General features: G+C 51.8%; 1 protein-coding gene across 3 annotated transcripts; it reads left to right on the top strand.

Annotated features, from left to right (window-relative positions):
• The first annotated feature begins 1,013 nt into the window (after positions 1–1,013).
• On the top strand, positions 1,014–18,363 carry PPRC1 (PPARG related coactivator 1). 3 transcript variants are annotated; one of them, XM_050804102.1, is made up of 14 exons: positions 1,014–1,235; positions 5,521–5,709; positions 6,295–6,441; positions 6,554–6,655; positions 6,772–9,682; positions 10,740–10,793; positions 11,950–12,007; positions 12,725–12,795; positions 14,365–15,088; positions 16,404–16,553; positions 16,662–16,728; positions 16,851–16,972; positions 17,212–17,363; positions 17,957–18,363. In XM_050804102.1, the coding sequence occupies exons 1-14, from the start codon at positions 1,083–1,085 to the stop codon at positions 18,058–18,060; spliced, it is 5,004 nt and encodes a 1,667-aa protein (XP_050660059.1). In that variant the 5' UTR covers positions 1,014–1,082; the 3' UTR covers positions 18,061–18,363. The 3 variants fall into 3 exon arrangements, with proteins under 3 accessions (XP_050660059.1, XP_050660061.1, XP_050660060.1); XM_050804103.1 differs by lacking the exon at positions 1,014–1,235 and adding an exon at positions 1,711–5,124; XM_050804104.1 differs by lacking the exons at positions 12,725–12,795; positions 14,365–15,088.
• Positions 18,364–20,873: the final 2,510 nt, after the last annotated feature.

Raw genomic sequence — 20,873 nt, forward strand, 5'->3', positions numbered from 1 at the left:
TTTTTTTTGAGATGGAGTCTCGCTCTGTCGCCCAGGCTGGAGTGCAGTGGCCGGCTCTCAGCTCACTGCAAGCTCCGCCTCCCGGGTTCACGCCATTCTCCTGCCTCAGCCTCCCGAGTAGCTGGGACTACAGGCGCCCGCCACCTCGCCCGGCTAGTTTTTTGTATTTTTTAGTAGAGACGGAGTTTCACCGGGTTAGCCAGGATGGTCTCGATCTCCTGACCTCATGATCCGCCCGTCTCGGCCTCCCAAAGTGCTGGGATTACAGGCTTGAGCCACCGCGCCCGGCCTGAAGTAGCTTTTAAGTGGCAAATGAATGAAGAGTAGAGACAGTGATGGACTGTAGAAATACAGAGCGGGATCCCTCTTGACTAGGATAACCAAAGCCTTTCCTAGATTAAATAAGACATGAAATCCTTTGAGGTTCAAGTATTCCAGGCCGACAAATAGGCAGGAGAACACCTGTTGTCTTTAGGGAACAGCAAGGAGACCTGGATCAGCAAGAAACAAATTTGATAGAGAAGGCAACCTAAGTTTCTGAGTAGCAGCAGAGAGGGCAGAGAATGCGATCTTTTCCGATTAAATTTGCAGTACTGCCGCAGTATGGGATTAGGTGAGGATTAGCGTTTGGAGCGCAAGTGCCCACTAGGGGGTGGTGTTTCAAAACATATATAGGCCCACTTCGACCCATTTGGACTAAGGTGAAAGGAACGTACAGCAGGTAGAACGACGAAGAGGACGTTCCAACAGTTGGACAGGTTAACCACAATAAAATACGCAAATATTAACTTTCCCGCTTACTGCTAGCGCTCCCTAAATCAGTATCCCAGTGTACCACGAAACTAAACCCTACAGGATGTCTAGAGCTAGTGCCAAACGGTCCCCACGTAAAGCGACTACTACTCCCAGGAACCTTCGCGCGAGGCCAGGGCCTTCTTCCAGGGTGCAAGTGGGTCTCGCCGCACGGCCCTCTGGGATTCGTAGTCTTGCAGTGTCATTCGGGAGTTGTAGTTCCCTTCCCACAATCGGCTGGGCGAGGCGGCGCCGGCGATCAGAGCAGTGCTGGGTGTTCAGGGGCCAAGATGGCGGCGCGCCGGGGACGGAGAGACGGAGTCGCGCCGCCCCCGAGTGGGGGCCCCGGCCCGGACCCTGGCGGGGGAGCCCGCGGCAGCGGTTGGGGAAGTCGAAGCCAAGCGCCGTATGGGACTTTGGGCGCTGTGAGCGGCGGAGAGCAGGTGAGAGGCTGGCTGGCGGCCCGCGGTTGGCAGCAAAGCGGTGTGTGCCGGGCGGTGACACGTGGACGCCACAGGAAAGGGAGGAATCGCCTGGGAGTCGATGCCGGGTGGCCGCGGGAGCCGGGCCGGACCAAGAGGACCCTAGGCCTTTTGCTGGGGGTAGGCGGGCAGAGGCAGCGTCTCTACGGCCATTCCTGGGGGACGCCGGAGGGGCAGAGCCGGGTGTCGGAAACATAACCCGCGGGTGGGGGTCAGGGGTTCGGACTTGGGGTCGAAGGCTGAGACCTCCCTGTAAGGATGCCCAGTGGGGCTCCCTGAGCCCGGCGCCGCAGTTCCCTTTTCGGAGCCACGTGGGGTGGGGGGAGCAATTTTCCCGGGAGAACTTGTCTGCCTCCCCTCCCCCTCTAGGCGGCCCGGGCATCCACGTGGGTCGGGCTCCTGGTGGAGGGGGGCGCAGGCTGCGGGTCCACGTGGGGGCGGGGAAGGAACGTCCACGTGGCTCCCGTCCCAGGCTGTCGGGCATCTAGTATCGGCCTTGGAGCCTCGCTGACGCGAACTGGGTGTGTCTTCACCGGTCCCGCCATCTCCTGCCGGGGCGAGAGGCCCGGGCCGGGAAGGAAGGTAAGAGTCAACTTTGTTCAGAGCCTTGGAGATTTTTTTTCCCTGCTGCTTGGGTGCGCAACGTCTCTCCACTGCTGATGGTGAAGGACTCTCCAGATGTTCCGGGTGTTTGTTCCCTGCGGATGGCGGAGTGTGATGGGGAGGGTAGAGGGCTGAGGCTGAAGAGTTGTGGAGGAGTGAGTTTGTGGCGCTTCTGTCTGACCGGCTTGGGGTAGGTTGTGAGTCACGGGCATTGGCGTTTTGGTTGCTTTGCAGTCTTGCCTTATTAGTGATTCAAGGGGCATGAGGAGTGTCAACATATACCTGGGACAAGGTTAAGAAAGGGAAAGGGAATCCTCTTCTCTCCTCACTTTTTCCGCCAGCATCTCTTTTGGGAAGGCATGCTCCTGTAATCTGACACACAGAAACTGGGGTGGTCCGTATGTAAGGCTCTTTGGATATTTTGATGGGGATGGGAAAAGTTGGAGGCGGTTTGAGAACTATTCAACATGTTGTTCAGCAGTTGAACATCTACTGGATGAGGGGGAATTCTGTTAGATTTTTTTTCTTGGCTTTCAAAAAGTGTTATTGTCCTACTCTACAGTGGAGGGCTTCTTAGAAGTTTCCACCTAGGGTGGAAGGGGCAGGAATTAGTTTGAACTGTTATCTCAAACAATTAAACTGAGTCCTTGACAGCGTTTTTTGTGTGTTACTAGGTGGGAGTTGGGCTGCAGGCTGCCTGGTAATGTCAGGTCCGGCAGACCAATCCAGGCCCTTGCCCAGGGGAGAATGGTTTCTGGGACAAGAATTTGGGAGCGCTAATCCCTTCTCCACTACTTTCTCAGAGGTCACATCTTTCGGGGCTGGTGCTGCCTACCTACCAGAGCCCCAGGGACTAGGCTGGAATCTCAAGACAATGCCTAGCTCTCTATGAACCATTCATTTTCACCTCCATCAGGTGTCCAGTCAGAGAGACGCCCTCACACCTGACCTCACCCATCACTCAATTCCCAAATAGCACAGGGAGAGGCAGGAAGGATCCAAGGTCCAGCTCTAATAGGCATTAAGTGGTAATTTGGGATTGGAGAGGATCTCATGGAGAGATTGTCATTCCCTTCCCCCCAAAACCAAAGATGGGTATGTGTGAGCTGGTCAGTCAACCAGTTATTTATTGAAATACCATTATGTTTAGGCACAGGGGATACACAGGTAAACCACACAAACATGGTCTTTATTCCTCAGGATCTATGTTTGAATTAGGATAGAACATGATAAATAATAGTGAATGAGACAAAAGTGCAGGATATTTGGGTTTATGTAATTGGCAGTAGTGATCTACTTTGCAGAGTCTGGGAAGGGACATTTAAAGCTGAGATGTTAAGACTGGAAAACCTTTAATCAGGGAATAGTGAAGGCCTCAAGGAGGAAGAGAGCATGGCTTATTGGAGAAACCGAGACCTGTACTGCAGAGTAGTGGGAGAGGACACGCTGGAGCAGAAGTCTGGTGGGGAAGACTTTGTAAGCTATATTAAAGAGTTTAAACCTAATCCTAAGAGCAGTAAAATGCCATTGAAGGGACTTAGGGAGGGTCTCAGGCAGTGATCAGATATGCATTTAAAAAGCTTCTGGCTGTTTTTGAACCCTGGAGGGAGAAGGTTTGGTGGGGGAAAGCTAGTTGGGAGGTTTTTGAAGTTAGAGGTGCTGATGGCTGGCTCACTTTTAGCCTGGGCTTAGCACTTGGATGATCTTGGTACTCTGGGAGCTGTGCTATTTGGGAATTGAGTGATGGGTGAGGTCAGGTGTAAGGGTGTGTCTGAATGGACACCTGATGGAGGTGAAGATGAGTGGTTCATAGAGAGCTGGGCATTGTCTTGAGATTCCAGCCTAGTCGCTGGGGCTCTGGTAGGTAGGTGGTGGCAGAGGAAGTGGAGTTGCGGCCTCTTGGCTCATCCTGGAGTGTTTGCTGAGCCAGGTGCTATTGAGGTGCTGGTTTGTAATTATAGGATTGTGAAGGCCTGGGAGGAGTTAGTGCCTAAAACCTACCACCTTTCACTTATTCTCTGGGCCTGGCCTCCTAACGCGTCCTTAACCAACCTTTCCTTTCCCTGGGCGTTGGTACCCAGCTCTGTTAGCAGGGTGTATATTGTGGTGGTGGTGGGGGGGGACACCTGTTGCTTTTTTCTTTTGGAAGTGGTGCAGAATTTCACTTTGCAGAAGGGGAAAAGAAAAGTCTTGCCTGTCTGTATGTGATCCTGTTCTCAGGCCTTTTTACTTCATGTTTCCTATACAGTAGTTTCCCCTTATCCACAGTTTCTGTTAACCTGCCGTCAACTGGGGTCTAAAAATACGTGAGTACAGTACAGTGAGATATTCTGAGAGCCAGGGAGAGACTACATTCATGTAACTTTTATTACAGTATATTGTTTTAATTGTTCTATTTTATTATTAATTTCTTATTGTGCCTAATTTATAACTTAAACTTCATCGTTGGTAGGTATTGTATGTATCAATACATACTAATGTATTGGTAGTATCTGTGGTTTCAGGCATCTACTGGGGGTCTTGGAACTTATCCCTCTAGGATAAGGGGGGACTACTGTAGCGGAGATCCCTGTGGCTCTGGCCTCACCACTACCATTCTAGTCCCTTCTGGCCCTGCCAACACCCACACTCTTGACAGGTCTGGGCGGGCTGCTTGATGCCTAATACAAGAGACCATAAATGCAGCTAGTTCTTAGAGGAGTGTCGGACGGGGCCTTTCCATCTAGGGAATCAAGCTTTCTCTTCACTTGCTCTCACCTGGTAGGAGTGGGGAAGAGGCCCTTTGCTTGGAATTACCATTGAGAGGTTGAGTGTCTCACCGTTGAGCTTTCAAAATAAGTGTCAGCCGGGCGTGGTGGCTTGTGCCTGTAATCCCAGCACTTCCGGGGGCCGAGTCGGGTGGATCACTTGAGGTTAGGAGTTTGAGACCAGCCTGGCCAATATGGTGAAACCTTGTCTCTACTAAAAATACAAAAATTAGCTGGGCATGGTGGTGGGCGCCTATAATGCCAGCTGCTCCGGAGGCTGAGGCAGGAGAATCGCTTGAACCCAGGAGTCCAAACCTGGGAGTTTCACGGGGCTGGGGGTAGTGGGGTGGGGTGTGATTGCCAGAAAACTTAATGCTGCAGAAAAGTCTATGATTTTAGAGTTGTGAGGAGAGATCACCGTGGGCTGGAAGCTGGGGTGTCTTCTTGAAGAAGATAGGATTTGCACTAAGCAGAGAGCAGAGACCTAAATGGGGTTTGAGGTAGGTGAGGTTGTGCAGCTGCAGCTGTCTCTTTGCTGACCTCTTTTGCTTTGGTGAGCCCCTCAGACTGTTATCTTCACTGCTGCCAGTAGATGATTCTGAACAATCTTGATTTTTCTGATGTTTTTACTCCCGGGTTTTAATCTCCTGTGACTTTAGCTGTTTCTGGTTGGAGCCGAAATGTTTTTCTGCCCCAGAAGGTCCTTGAAAACTGCCATCCTGGCTGGGGCTTTTGCTCGTAGGTTGTGCTTCTCTGCCCTGCTAGCCCGGAAGTTTGGCAACAGTGGGGCAGCTGCTGAGTTTGGGCCCAGCAGTGGAGGGTACCTGATTTATGGAGCATACCAATCAGCTGCTGCCAGAGGGCTCATACCCTTCTCGCCGCCTTCTCTGCTCCAGGTGCTGCTGCACGAGGAAGGGGGTGATTCTGGCTTTGTTAGTCTGTCTCGGCTGGGCCCATCTCTGAGGGACAAGGACCTGGAAATGGAGGAGCTAATGCTGCAGGATGAGACGCTGCTGGGGACCATGCAGAGCTACATGGATGCCTCCCTCATCTCCCTCATCGAGGATTTTGGGAGCCTTGGAGAGGTGAGCTGGGGCTGGGCTTGGATATCTTCAAGCAGGAGCTTTACATGGGAGGCTCTAGCTAAAATTCTTGGCATGGCTCTGCTCTCCCAGGACTTTAGCTTCTTCCTGGGTGCCCAACCTGAACCCTTCAAGTATATTTTTTGTCTCTAAGAGGGAAATAGGCTGCAGGCTGCCAGATTATGTCCCATGTAAGAATTCCTTGCCTAACTTGGACTGTAGTCCAAGGCCTTTCCCTTGGACTGTCTAGGCCCCTGAACTGCATGTCCAGAGGGTTCTGATCTCTGTTTTTGAGCTCATTTCTAGCCTAGCCGATGGTTGTCTGCTGAGCGTCCCACATCTTATTTGAGGGTAGGGGAATGTGTGAAGCCCAAGCTTGAGTCAAGTCTGACAGGTCCCTGTTGACACCAGAGAGCTGGTGGATGGTAACTGAGATCGGAATCTATGCCTTCTGGTATTCAGATCCCTCTTGCTGCCCCATTAGCTGAGTTGAACCTGGGAGACTGATTCTTTCGATATCCAGTCCTTAGTGGCATAGTAGGTCATTAGGGATGTTGGTAGGACCTTCTGGTTGTTTTTCTGGAGCAGAGCAGGTTATCTCTGGAGGACCAGAATGAAGTGTCGCTGCTCACGGCTCTGACGGAGATCTTGGACAATGCAGATTCTGAGAACCTTTCTCCATTTGACAGCATTCCTGATTCGGAGCTGCTTGTGTCACCCCGGGAGGGCTCCTCTGTGAGTGTGGGACCAGGGGAAGGGGATTGGTATGAAGTTTAGACCCATCCCTGTGGACCTACTCATATAGCTCTGAAGCATAGACTGATCTCAGGTCTTTCTTTCCTCTTAGCTACACAAGCTGCTTACTCTCTCTCGGACACCCCCAGAACGTGACCTCATCACCCCAGTTGACCCATTGGGGCCCAGTACAGGCAGCAGTAGAGGGAGTGGGGTAAGCCTGACCTAGGGGGCTTCAGAAACTCCCAGGTGGGAGGAATGTGTGGGGACAGGTCTGGAAAATACTTTCCCAAAGAAAACTCCTCCTGAGACTTCTCTTCTCTCCTGCAGGTTGAAATGTCTCTTCCAGATCCCCCTTGGGACTTCTCCCCTCCTTCTTTCTTAGAGACTTCTTCCCCCAAGCTTCCCAGCTGGAGGCCCCCAAGATCAAGACCACGCTGGGGCCAATCCCCACCTCCCCAGCAGCGCAGTGATGGAGAAGAAGAAGAGGAGGTGGCCAGCTTCAGTGGCCAGATTCTTGCTGGGGAGCTTGACAACTGTGTGAGCAGTACCCCGGACTTCCCCATGCATTTGGCCTGCCCTGAGGAGGAAGATAAAGCAACAGCAGCAGAGACGGCAGTGCCAGCAGCTGGTGATGAGAGCATCTCCTCCCTGAGTGAGCTGGTGCGGGCCATGCACCCATACTGCCTGCCCAACCTCACCCAACTGGCATCACTTGAGGCTGAGCTTCAGGAGCAGCCAGATGATCTGACGCTGCCTGAGGGCTGTGTAGTGCTGGAGATTGTGGGCCAGGCAGCCACAGCTGGCGATGACCTGGAGATACCAGTTGTGGTGCGACAGGTCTCTCCTGGACCCCAGCCTGTGCTCCTGGATGACTCGCTAGAGACTAGTTCTGCCTTGCAGCTGCTGATGCCTACACTGGAGTCAGAGACGGAGGCTCCTGTGCCCAAGATAACCCTCTGCTCTGAGAAGAAGGGGTTGTCATTGAACTCAGAGGAGAAGCTGGACTCAGCCTGCTTATTGAAGCCCAGGGAGGTCATGGAGCCAGTGGTGCCCAAGGAGCCTCAGAATCCACCTGCCAATGCAGCACCGGGTTCCCAGAGAGCTCGAAAGGGCAGGAAGAAGAAGAGCAAGGAGCAGCCAGCAGCTTGTGTGGAAGGCTATGCCAGGAGGCTGAGGTCATCTTCTCGTGGGCAGTCTGCCGTAGGTACGGAAGTGACCGCTCAGGTAGACAACTTGCAGAAACAGCCTCAGGAAGAACTTCAAAGAGAGTCTGGGCCTCTCCAGGGTAAGGGGAAGCCTCGGGCTTGGGCTCGGGCCTGGGCAGCTGCCTTGGAGAATTCTAGCCCTAAGAACTTGGAGAGAAGTGCTGGACAATGTAGTCCTGCTAAAGAAGGCCCTCTAGACCTCTACCCCAAGTTGACTGACACTATCCAAGCCAACCCTGTACCAACCCATCTCTCATTGGTCAACTCTGCCCAAGCCAGCCCCATGCCAGTTGACTCTGTTGAAGCTGATCCCACTGCAGTTGGCTCTGTTCTAGCTGGCCCTGTACCTGTTGACCCTGGGTTGGTTGACCTTGCTTCAACCAGTTCAGAACTGGTTGAGCCTCTCCCTGCTGGGCCAGTGCTGATCAACCCAGTCCTGGCTGACTCAGCAGCAGTTGACCCTGCAGTGGTTCCCATCTCAGATAACTTGCCACCAGTTGATGCTGTCCCGTCTGGCCCAGCACCAGTTGATCTAGCACTAGTTGACCCTGTTCCTAATGACCTGACTGCAGTTGACCCAGTGCTAGTTAAGTCTAGACCAACTGATCCCAGACGTGCTGCAGTGTCATCAGCCCTGGGGGGTCCAGCCCCCCAGCTCCTCCTGGAGTCAGAGTCCTTGGACCCACCAAAGACCATCATCCCTGAAGTCAAAGAGGTTGTGGATTCTCTGAAAATTGAAAGTGGTACCAGTGCTACAACCCATGAAGCCAGACCTCGGCCTCTCAGCTTATCTGAATACCGGCGACGAAGGCAGCAACGCCAAGCAGAAACAGAAGAGAGAAGTCCCCAGCCCCCAACTGGGAAGTGGCCTAGCCTTCCAGAGACTCCCACAGGACTGGCAGACATCCCTTGTCTTGTCATCCCACCAGCCCCAGCCAAGAAGACAGCTCTACAGAGAAGCCCTGAAGCGCCCCCTGAGACTTGCCTTGTGCCTGTAGGTCCCAGCCCTGCTTCTCCTGGTCCTGAGCCACCTGTAAGCAAATCTGTGGCCTCAGCTCTCACTGAGCAGGTGCCATCCCAGGAGATGCCATTGTTGGCGAGACCTTCCCCTCCTGTGCAGTCTGTGTCCCCTGTTGTGCCCACACCTCCTGCAATGCCTACTGCCCTGTCTTTCCCTGCAGGTGGGCTGGGCATACCCCCCAGTCTGCCGCCACCTCCCTTGCAGCCTCCTAGTCTTCCAGTGTCTATGGGTCCAGTCCTACCTGATCCATTTACTCACTATGCCCCCATGCCACCCTGGCCTTGTTATCCTCCTGTGTCCCCTTCTGGCTATCCTTGCCTGCCCCCCCCACCGACAGTGCCCCTAGTGTCTGGTACTCCTGGCGCCTATGCCATGCCTCCCACTTGCAATGTGCCTTGGGCACCCCCTCCTGCCCCAGTCTCACCTTACAGTTCCACCTGTACCTATGGGTCCTTGGGATGGGGCCCAGGGCCTCAACATGCTCCATTCTGGTCTACTGTACCCCCGCCTCCTTTGCCTCCAGCCTCCGTTGGGAGAGCTGTTCCCCAAGCTAAGATGGAGTCTAGGGGCACTCCAGCTGGCCCTCCTGAAAATGTACTTCCCGTGTCGATGACTCCTCCCCTCAGTGGGCTACCTGGCCACGGAGCTCCACAGATAGAGCCTACCAAGGTGGAGGTCAAGCCAGTGCTTGCATCTCCCCATCTGAAACATAAAGTGTCTGCCCTGGTGCAAAGTCCCCGGCTGAAGGCTCCAGCGGCTCCAGCGTGTGTGTCTGCTGAAGGTGTGACTGTTGAGGAGCCTGCATCAGAGGGGCTAAAGCCTGAGACCCAGGAGACCAGGCCCAGTGAGAAGCCCCCCTTGCCTGCTACCAAGGCTGTTCCGACACCAAGGCAGAGCACTGTCTCCAAGCTGCCTGCTGTCCACCCAGCCCGTCTAAGGAAGCTGTCCTTCCTGCCTACCCCACATACTCAGGGTTCTGAAGATGTGGTACAGGCTTTCATCAGTGAGATTGGTGAGTGCCACACAGTTCCCCTACATAGTCCCCAAGTTGGCTGGGGGACTCTTCTCTGTAGAACAGGATAAGCCACCCTGATGAGGCTGGCCTTTGTTGGATTTCTTTGGGGGAGTTTTTTGTTTTCGTTGTTTTGTTTTGAGACGGAGTCTGGCTGTGTCGCCAGGCTGGAGTGCAGTGGCGCAATCTCGGCTCACTGCAACCTCCACCTCCCAGGTTCATGCCATTCTCCTGCCTCAGCCTCTCAAGTAGCTGGGACTACAGGTGCCCACCACCATGTCCAGCTAATTTTTGTATTTCTAGTAGAGACGAGGTTTCACCATGTTAGGCAGGTTGGTCTTGATCTCCTGATCTTGTGATTCACCCGCCTCAACCTTCCAAAGTGCTGGGATTACAGGCGTGAGCCGCCGCGCCAGACCTTTTTTTTTTTTTTTTTTTTTTTTTTTGAGATGGAGTCTCCCTCTGTCGCCCAGGCTGGAGTGCAGTGGCGCGATCTTGACTCACTGCAACCTCCGCCTCCTGGGTTCAAGCGATTCTCCTGCCTCTGCCTCCCCAGTAGCTGGCATTACAGGTGCTCATATCCACACCCGGCTAATTTTTATATTTTTAGTGGAGGTGAGGTTTCACCATGTTGGCCAGGTTGGTCTCAATCTCTTGACCTCATGATCCCCCCGCCTCAGCCTTCCAAAGTACTGGGATTACAGGTGTGAGCCACCGTGCCTAGCCTGTTTCTGTTTTTAAGAGATGAGGTCTCCCTGTGTTGCCCAGGCTGGACTTGAACTCCTGGGCTCAAGTGGTCCTCCCACCTCAGCCTTCCAAGTAGCTTGGATTTATAGGCACAGATGTGTGCCACCATGCCTGGCTGTGGAGGGTTCTTCAGAGGCAGAGCTCTGGGTTGGTTTGAATCCTTCATGCTTTGTGCTGCTACCTTGGTTCACTTAGTACAGAGGGCAGGGGGAGTGGAAAGGGAGAAGTGAGATGATTTGGGGGCTTCCTGGGACCTGTGTACTCAGTTGATAGGGGCTCGTTTTCAATCCTGTGTTGTGTGCCTCCACAGGTATTGAGGCATCGGACCTGTCCAGTCTGCTGGAGCAGTTTGAGAAATCAGAAGGTGAGGGAACATGGGTAGTTTTGTTCCAACTCTTTTTTTGGTGATACTTCTTTTGGGCCTAGCCCTGTAGTTGCTTTAACTAGGGTGAGAGGGGACAGCTTTAGCCACTAGAGCAGCTCCCTAATTGGAAGATGGAGACAAGATTGAACTGTGATGGTAATCCAAGCTAGGGACGGCAGTGATACAGGAAGGAAGGTATTATAAAAGAGTAGACTGAGAATCCAGGCCGGGCGCGGTGGCTCATGACTGTAATCCCAGCACTTTGGGAAGCTGAGGCGGGCGGATCACGAAGTCAGGAATTTGAGACCAGCCTGGCCAACATGGTGAAACCCCATCTCTATTAAAAATACAAAATTTAGCTGGGCGAGGTGGCGGGTGCCTGTAATCCCAGCTTCTCGGGAGGCTGAGGCAGGAGGATTGTTTGCACCCAGCAGACAGAGATTGTAGTGAGCCGAGATTGTGCTGTTGCATTTTAGCCTGGGCGACAGGGTGAGACTCCGTCTCAAAAAAAAAAAAAAAAAAAAAAAAGGGAATCCAAGCAGGTTGGGGTTGTTTAGGGACGTTTTTCTAGAGGGAAGTAGCTTTCAGGCTGGACATTGAAAGACAGGAATTCACAGAGAGAATATGTGTGGCAACTAAAGGCAAAGGGTAGGTATAGGAAGAATGGCATATGGCACATTCGAAAGGCAATGAATAGCTGGCTTTCTCAGTATAAGGCATGGATGTAGGTGCTATGGAGGACACTGTATCCTGTTCTCAAGGAGCTTATGGTCTAACTGGGGAGAAGAATCTACAGAAATGATTCCTGAGTTGGTAACAAGGCAAAATAGAAAATGTGATTTGTAGAATGAGAGTAGGCTGTGAGGCCAGGAAGCTAGTTAGGCAGATCATAGATCACCTTGAACACTAGGCTTATACATTTGGACTTTATCTCAAATTCAGTGGAGGAATGTGGGTGTTTCTGAGCAGAAAAGAGACATGATTAAAAATAGTACTTGGTCATCCACTGGAGGAGACTGGATCTCTTCGGGGAGATCCCAACAGGGAATATATAGGCAAAGTGGATTTTCCTCCTTTGGGTCTCAAAGCAAGCCCTTCTGTGCCGCCTCAGTTAGAACATCTGGTTGGGCTTTTAACTAGTATGGTTTCTTTGCAGCCAAAAAGGAGTGTCCTCCTCCGGCTCCTGCTGACAGCTTGGCTGTAGGAAACTCAGGGTAAGTATGGAGATGTGAGCGAGTTACCCTACAGCTGTTGGTCAGCAGCCGGCTGACACTCCAGGACCATCAACTGGATGCGTCTGTTGCAGGGACGTTGTAGTCAGCTCTAGAGTCTTTCCCTGTTTCCCCACCCCTAACTCTGCCCATCACTACTGGGCAGTATCTTGGGTGGTGAGGTGAGGACGGGCATGTTCACTGCCCTCCAGCTGATTCCAATCAGGGGTTCCAAATGTCCTGGAGGTGCCTTTTATCTCCTGGCAAGTCATGCCTTTGGGGATTTCTTTCCTTCATTTAATAACACTTTAAGTTCACTCAGTGCTGGTAATGTTGTAACTTAAAGTGGAGGAAGATATTAATGGCTAGGACTCATTTTTCATGTTCATGGTCCTCCATCCTGTTCTGCCAAGCATGTTCCCCTCCACATTGATTTCAGGTTGGTTTGAGCTGGGCAGGTGAGACTCCTGATGTGAAGGAAGTGGCGGGTATTCAAGGTCATGGCCAGCCTGCCTCTTGGAATTGGGCAGGGCTGAGTTGAGACCCAATCTGTAGTAGTTCAGTCAATAAGACCCTTTTGTGCAGGAAGAAGATGATGGGGGCAGTTTGTGCATCCCATTCTTCTCTGCACCCACCCCCTCCCGTTGATTTGTGAGAAAGGCAAATGTACAAGATGTTGAGGAGGCAATGAATCAGGCTTTCCCTTTTCCCCCCCGCCAGCGGCGTTGACATTCCCCAGGAGAAGAGGCCCCTAGACCGGTTACAAGCCCCAGAACTGGCCAACGTGGCAGGTGGGTTCAGGGTGGGGAATTCTGCCTGTGATTAGTCTTTGCGGCAACAGTTGCTGAGCCTACTCCAAATCAATTGTGTGTAGGCATTAAGGATATAGAGATCTGATCTCCAGCCTTGAGGTACTCACAGTCTAGAGGGCAGATGTGTAAACAAATGAGCATGTTGAGTATCAGGTGCTATGTTACAGCCTATGGGCCGGGCACAGTGGCTCGCGCCTGTAATCCCAGCACTTTGGGAGGCCAAGGCAGGTGGATCACTTGAGGTCAGGAGTTTGAGACCAGCCTGGCCCACACGGTGAAACCCTATCTTTATTTAAAAAATACAAAAATTAGTTGGGCGTGGTGGTACACGCCTGTAGTCCCAGCTACTTGGGAGGCTGAGGCAGGAGAATCACTTAAATCCAGGAGGCGGAGTTTGCAGTGAGCTAAGATTGTGCCGCTGCGCTCCAGCCTGGGCGACAGAGCAAGACTCCATCTCAAAAAAAAAAAAAAAGAAAGGCTGGGCGCGGTGACTCACGCCTGTAATCCCAGCACTTTGGGAGGCTGAGGCGGGTGGATCGCGTGGTCAGGAGATTGAGACCATCCTGGCTAACACAGTGAAACCCCATCTCTACTAAAAATACAAAAAAATTAGCTGGGCGTGATGGTGGGTGCCTGTAGTCCCAGCTACTTGGAAGGCTGAGGCAGGAGAATGGCGTGAACCCGGGAGGCGGAGCTTGCAGTGAGCTAAGATCGCGCCACTGCACTCCAGCCTGGGTGACAGAGCGAGACTCCGTCCCACCAAAAAAAAAAAAAAAAAAAAACATATGGATTACAGTGAGATGTGAAGAGGGACAGTCAGGGTAGGGTTATATAGAAACTAATATCCTAAGCTGAGGCTTGAGAAACTATCAATCAGGTGGTAGATTTAGGGGAGAGGACATTCTAGGAAGACGGAGCAGCTTGAATGAACTGAAGAAACAAAACCAGCCAGGTATGTTTTGGGGAATTGTGAGTGGCTTGGTTTAGCTGGAGTGTAGTAGCTGATCAGGGCAGTGGGCAGAGGTAAAGCAAGAGATAAAATTGGAGTGGTAAATAGAAGGTCAGATTATAGGGACCTCAAATGCCATATTAAGCTCTTTGGACTTTATCCTATGCATTGAAGAAACTTTACCAGATTGGTTTTTGGGTGCTCCATCTAGCAGGAATATAGAAGACAGGTGGATGACTCTGAAACTGGAAGTGGGGAGACCATCAGAATATGACTACATGAGTAGGCAAGATGCAGCCTAGAAGTCAGGCAGTACTGGGTGGAGGGGGCGGATCTGAGAATGGAGAGCTAGACTGTAGGACCTGCCCGCCAGCTAGGTCTGGGTAGTGAGAGGATGAGGGCTTTAGGAAGACCCTAGCTGGCTGGATTTCTCTTGCTGGTTCCCAAGTTGGGGAACATGGGGAAGGAACAGTTGAAGCAGTGGGAGAAGTTGGGCTGCTTACCTTGCTTGGTGTACTTTGTGAGATGAGGTGGGGGTCTCTGGAGGCTATATACACAGTATTTAGCCCTGCTATCTCCATCCTCCCTCCCTACCACAGGGCTCACCCCTCCAGCTACCCCTCCCCACCAGTTATGGAAGCCCCTGGCTGCTGTCTCACTGCTGGCCAAAGCCAAATCTCCTAAGTCCACCGCCCAGGAGGGAACCCTGAAGCCTGAAGGAGTTACGGAGGCCAAACATCCAGCTGCAGTTCGCCTCCAAGAAGGGGTCCATGGCCCTAGTCGAGTCCATGTGGGCTCTGGGGACCATGACTATTGTGTCCGGAGCAGGACTCCCCCAAAAAAGATGCCTGCCCTAATCATTCCAGAGGTGGGCTCCCGATGGAATGTCAAGCGCCATCAGGACATCACCATCAAACCTGTTTTGTCCTTGGGCCCAGCTGCCCCTCCGCCCCCATGCATAGCTGCCTCCCGGGAGCCACTTGATCACAGGACTAGCAGTGAGCAGGCAGATCCCTCAGCGCCCTGCCTTGCCCCATCCAGCTTGCTGTCCCCTGAGGCCTCACCCTGCCGGAATGACATGAACACTAGGACTCCCCCTGAACCCTCAGCCAAGCAGCGGTCAATGCGCTGTTACCGAAAAGCCTGCAGGTCAGCCAGCCCCTCAAGCCAGGGCTGGCAGGGCCGCCGAGGCCGCAACAGTCGTTCTGTCAGCTCTGGGTCCATCCGGACCAGCGAAGCATCTTCCTCCTCATCCTCATCGTCGTCTTCCTCATCCCGATCTCGGTCCAGGTCCCTCTCCCCCCCACACAAGAGGTGGCGAAGGTGAGCTTTGATGGCCTTGTAGGTTCTCTCCATTTAGGAAGTTGACGTACTTCTGTGGTTTACTTTGAAAGCTTTTACACATTGACTTTGGTACTTCCAGGCGCTAAGGCTTCTATTTCTGTCTTTGGCTTTTGTGTTTTCCCTTTTCCGGGATTGTTGAAGGAGGCAAGCTGTGAGACGATTGCTTCTGTCCCCTGTTGGAGTTTGGGGTATCAGTGAGGTCTCCTGCTTCCTTGAGACCTGCCGTGGGGAGACTTTTAGGGTTTGAGTTTGACCATGTTGATTTTTTTCACATACTGTATCAGCCTTCATTTTTGGTATTCTGGGTGCTATGTGAGGTAGTGGGTTACCTGTTAATAGAAAATAGTTCTTCCGTTAATCATCTGCTGAGGAAGGTGTCTGGGGCAGTTCCTTTGGGTGTCGCTATGGCCTCATCTATTTCCTGGCAATATCTTTTTTTCTCAGTAACCAAGTTTTCCCACTTAATGAATAATTCTTGAATTTTGGAGATGATATATATCTTCAGAACTGGCCCATACTACAAGTCTAGCAGTTACCTCTCTCTTCACCATGCTCACAGTATTTCCATGAGACCTGGTAGTGGAGCAATAGTAACCCAAAAGACCCAGGATTGGCCCCAGCACCACAGATAGCTGGGTGTGAGACCTAGGGCTCAGCCCTCTCCCTGAGTCTCCATTTATTGTTCTTCCTCTTTCTGATTTGTTAAGTATTTTTCAATTTTTAATTGCACAATTGAAAATAAATGTGGGCCGGGCGCGGTGGCTCAAGCCTGTAATCCCAGCACTTTGGGAGGCCGAGACGGGCGGATCACGAGGTCAGGAGATCGAGACCATCCTGGCTAACACGGTGAAACCCCGTCTCTACTAAAAAATACAAAAAACTAGCCGGGCGAGGTGGCGGGTGCCTGTAGTCCCAGCTACTCGGGAGGCTGAGGCAGGAGAATGGCGTAAACCCGGGAGGCGGAGCTTGCAGTGAGCTGAGATCCGGCCACTGCACTCCAGCCTGGGCGACAGAGCGAGACTCTGTCTCAAAAAAAAAAAAAAAAAAAAAAAAAAAAGAAAATAAATGTGATCTCTTCCAAAACACTCCACAACATTCCAGGTACACCTAAAGTTCCACGAAGGGCTTCAGTTTGTTCATCTGTGAAGGAAAATTGTTCTTCTAGACCTCTTCTACTCTGCTTTGTCTTTGGTCCTGAGCTTCCTGAAAGAAAGATAGGACTGGGGCCTGGGTGACATAAGCAGAGTATACTTGAACCACTCCCAGCATTCCTGCATGCCCTCTTTTTCTTCAGGTCCAGCTGTAGTTCCTCCGGACGTTCTCGAAGATGCTCTTCCTCTTCTTCGTCGTCATCTTCCTCTTCGTCTTCCTCATCCTCATCATCCAGTTCCCGAAGCCGCTCACGCTCCCCATCCCCCCGCCGGAGAAGTGACAGGAGGCGGCGGTGAGCACGTGTTTAGGGAGCACCATGCACCTGGCATGCAGGTGCCTAAGAGTTCTGAGTCTTGAATTGTCTTATGTTTGGGGGGCTGACGACACCTTCTCTTGTCAGGTACAGCTCTTATCGTTCACATGACCATTACCAAAGGCAAAGAGTGCTGCAAAAGGAGCGTGCAATAGTGAGTAGAGGAACAGGTCATGGGAGGAGGGGGCTTACCCGCTGAACCTTGAGCTCAGAGAGCTGCCTGCAGCTGTAGCCCTGGCTCATGGTATGCTGATTTTTTTTCATTTCCAAACATAGGAAGAAAGAAGGGTGGTCTTCATTGGAAAGATACCTGGCCGCATGACTCGATCAGAGCTGAAACAGAGGTTCTCCGTTTTTGGAGAGATTGAGGAGTGCACCATCCACTTCCGTGTCCAAGGGTAAGCTTGAGCCCCAAGGTCAGGATGTTCTTTCTATCCCATTCATCTACCTTGATGTTTCTTTGTCTTGCCTCTTTGCTCTGGTGTGCTGAGCAATATGGGGCACCTTCATTTCTGTAGTCACAGGGTTGGCCACTGGGAATGAGAAGAACCACTTCTGTACCCTGGGGTGCTGTGTCTCCTCCATGGCATGGGCCCATATAGTCACTCCAGCCCCTGCCTTACCCTCTTCCTACCAGGGACAACTACGGCTTTGTCACTTATCGCTATGCTGAGGAGGCATTTGCAGCCATCGAGAGTGGCCACAAGCTGCGGCAGGCAGATGAGCAGCCCTTTGATCTCTGCTTTGGGGGCCGAAGGCAGTTCTGCAAGAGGAGTTATTCTGATCTTGGTGAGTGGAGGGAGGGCCTAAAGCTTTGGAATACTTCATCCCCTCCCCAGAAGGGTTCCTAACCCTTTGTGAGTGGGGCTAGGCAGACTTATCTTAGTTTGACATACAAAGAACCCAAGGGGGCTGGGTGCAGTGGCTCACGCCTGTAATCCCAGCACTTTGGGAGGCCGAGGTGGGCAGATCACGAGGTCAGGAGTTTAAGACCAGCCTGGCCAACATGATGAAACCCCGTCTCTACCAAAAATAGAAAAAATTAGCTGGAGGTGGTGGCACGTACCTGTAATCCCAGCTACTCGGGAGGCTGAGGCAGGAGAATTGCTTGAACCCGGGACACGGAGATTGCAGTGAGCCGAGATCACAGCACTGTACTCCAGTCTGGGCAACAGAGCGAGACTGTCTGAAAAAAACAAAAAAAGACTCAAGGGGTGAAAAAACAAAAAAAGACCCAAATGGGGACTGGGGACTCTATCTCTTTGACTTAAAATTAGAGCAGTTTTCACTCCATCCGTTTTTGGGATGGGAGATAGCCATTTGCAGACCCTGTGGTTGGGAAGTGTGGTCAGAGACCTTGAAGTTTGTCTTTACCTTTATAGACTCCAACCGGGAAGACTTTGACCCTGCACCTGTAAAGAGCAAATTTGATTCTCTTGACTTTGACACATTGTTGAAACAGGCCCAGAAGAACCTCAGGAGGTAACCTTGGGCCCTTCCCTGCTACCCTTTTTCTCCTTTGGAGGTGCCCAACCTCCTCCACCCCTTCCCCTACTCTAGGGGAGAGAGCTGCTAGTGAGATGACTGTTTTATAAAGAAACGGAAAAAAGTGAAATAAAAAATGTGTTGAATCAGATTTTTTAAAAAGGGTATTTGTTTTTTTATAACAGGTATTGAAACAAGTTAACTTGCATTCCTATGTAAGATAGGTGGGGCTGAGGGGATCCCCAGTGTTTGGAACATAAGTCACTATGCAGACTAATAAACATCAACTAGAGAGAACTCCCAACTGCTGTTGTGCTTCTTTGTATGGTGCTAATGCCAAATGTATTCACTTTTCCTATCTGAACATGGTCCAGGGACATGCCTCTCCCTGGTCAGGTGCAAAAATCCCGCTGGATTTGAAACTTGGTTCCTCAGATGTCTTGTCTAAAATGAGTCATTTAGGACAGTGCTTCTCAACTTTAAAGAGAATTCGAATCATCTAGCAATCTTTTTAGAATGTAGATTCTGACAATGGGATGATGACACCGTCCAGGAAGGGTTTTTGATAACAAGGACCTAGAGAAGCTCACATTTGTTTCAAAGAAAGGTTTTCTAAACTGGGACTGGTGTATACATTCATCATGTCAGTTATGTTCATTTTATAATAGTTTGAGCACACTGCATGGCGCAACAGGTGCTCAGATGTTTTAAATAATGCATGTCGGGCGCGGTGGCTCAGGCCTGTAATCCCAGCACTTTGGGAGGCAGAGGCGGGTGAATCACGAGGTCAGGAGATGGAGACCATCCTGGCCAACATGGTGAAACCCTGTCTCTACTGAAAGTACAAAAAATTGGGCCGGGCGCGGTGGCTCAAGCCTGTAATCCCAGCACTTTGGGAGGCCGAGGCGGGCGGATCACGAGGTCAGGAGATTGAGACCATCCTGGCTAACACGGTGAAACCCCATCTCTACTAAAAAAACACACACACACAAAAAACTAGTCGGGCGAGGTGGTGGGCGCCTGTAGTCCCAGCTACTCGGGAGGCTGAGGCGGGAGAATGGCGTAAACCCGGGAGGCGGAGCTTGCAGTGAGCTGAGATCTGGCCACTGCACTCCGGCCTGGGCGACAGAGTGAGACTCCGTATCAAAAAAAAAAAAAAAAAAATTGGCCAGGTGTGGTGGCGGTTGCCTGTAGTCCTAGCTACTTGGGAGGCTGAGGCAAGAGAATGGCATGAACCCGGGAGGCGGAGCTTGCAGTGAGCCCAGATTGTGCCGCTGCACTCCAGCCTGGGTGACAGAGCAAGAGTCTGTCTCAAAAAAAAAGAAATAATAATAATGTATGCATGTGGGTAGAATAGGAAGCATGGGGAAGAGGGAACTGTGGAGGTTTTTTTTTTTTTTGCCTTTTTTTTGTTTCTGAAATGGAGTCTTGTTCTGTCTCCCAGGCTGGAGTGCAGTGGCACAATTTTGGCTCACTGCAACCTCTACCTTGTGGGTTCAAATGATTCTCCTGCCTCAGCTTCCTGAGTAGCTGGGACTACAGGCACCTGTCACCATGCCTGGCTATTTTTTTTGTATTTTTAGTAGAGAAAGGGTTTCACCGTGTTGGCCAGAGCTGTTCTTGAACTCCTGACCTCAGGTGATCCACCCACCTTGGCCTCCCAAAGTGCTGAGATTACAGGCGTGAACCACCATGCCTGGCTTTGTTTTTGATTTTTGAGATAGGATCTCACTCTGTGGCCCAGGCTGGGTTGCAGTGGCAGGATCATAGCTCATTGCAGCTTTGACCTCCCTGGCTCAGTCGATCCTCCTGCCCCAGCCTCCCAAGTAGCTGGGACACAGGTGCGTGCCACTACACCTGGCTAATCTTTAAAATTTGTAGAGAGAGGGGGGTTTCACTATGTTGTCCAGGCTGACCTCTAACTCCTGGGCTTAAGGGATCCTCCCATCTTGGCCTTCCAAAGTGTTGAGATAACAGGTGTGAGCCACTGTGCCTGGCCAGTTTTATACAGGAGAGGGGAGTGTCTGGAGAAAGGCAAAGGAGAGGTGTGTTCCATGAGAATCCTTATCCTTCTTGAGCGGCATTAGTGGGAGGTAGCCAAGGGGTAGTGGGTAGGATCGAAGCGATTGCTAACTGCTAATATGATCTGAAATGTGGCAGAACTTGGAATTAACTTGGTAGATGTGAGCACTGATATTGGAGTTACTCATGACAAAGGGAGAGTGTGAACTCTGACCCTGGAGAAAGAAAGGTTATTCAGGTTTAGTGCATGACATCTTTCCTCTTCATGGAGCTGACCTAAGGCGGAATATAAGGGGAATGGGATGGGCGGCTTGGAAATCAACACCTGCCACCCTCACGACTGATAACTTGAAGGATCCTCTGGACGACTGATAACTTGAAGGATCCTCTGAACAACACCTCCCACCCTCACGACGGATAACTTGAAGGAGCCTCTGCAGCAGAGGCAGGAGTCTGGAGGCTGGGATAGTATCAGAAAGGGCCTCCCTGGGTGTTGGAGGCAATGAAGATGAAGGGCGAGAATCCATTGGCCGCGCCAGTGCGCCAGTGGGGGCGGTTGGGACATCTTGTAGACCAAGTCTAGAACGGGGAAGGACTGTTCGAGCCCGCTTGTCCACTCATTACTCTGGAATCCGAATCCCAGCAGGGGCGCGGGAAACCGCTGCTCTGAGAAAAGGTACCTCCCCCAGAAAGACAGCGCGGGAAGTCCCGAGTTTCCCGCCACGCCGAGGGCGTGACCCTTGACGTCAGAGCTCCACCTCCACAAACTGGCGGCCAGTGGCCTCCGCCCTT

The sequence above is a fragment of the Macaca thibetana genome, chromosome 9 (genome assembly GCF_024542745.1).
Source record: "Macaca thibetana thibetana isolate TM-01 chromosome 9, ASM2454274v1, whole genome shotgun sequence".
Taxonomy (NCBI): domain Eukaryota; kingdom Metazoa; phylum Chordata; class Mammalia; order Primates; family Cercopithecidae; genus Macaca; species Macaca thibetana.

Bases quoted from the DNA above. Each gene is read 5' to 3' on its own strand.
- PPRC1 (XM_050804102.1), top strand. From the start codon at position 1,083: ATGGCGGCGCGCCGGGGACGGAGAGACGGAGTCGCGCCGCCCCCGAGT. The intron at 6,656-6,771 runs GTAAGCCTGACC...TCTCTCCTGCAG, and splicing joins GCAGCAGTAGAGGGAGTGGG to GTTGAAATGTCTCTTCCAGA. The intron at 16,554-16,661 runs GTGAGCACGTGT...TTCTCTTGTCAG, and splicing joins AGAAGTGACAGGAGGCGGCG to GTACAGCTCTTATCGTTCAC.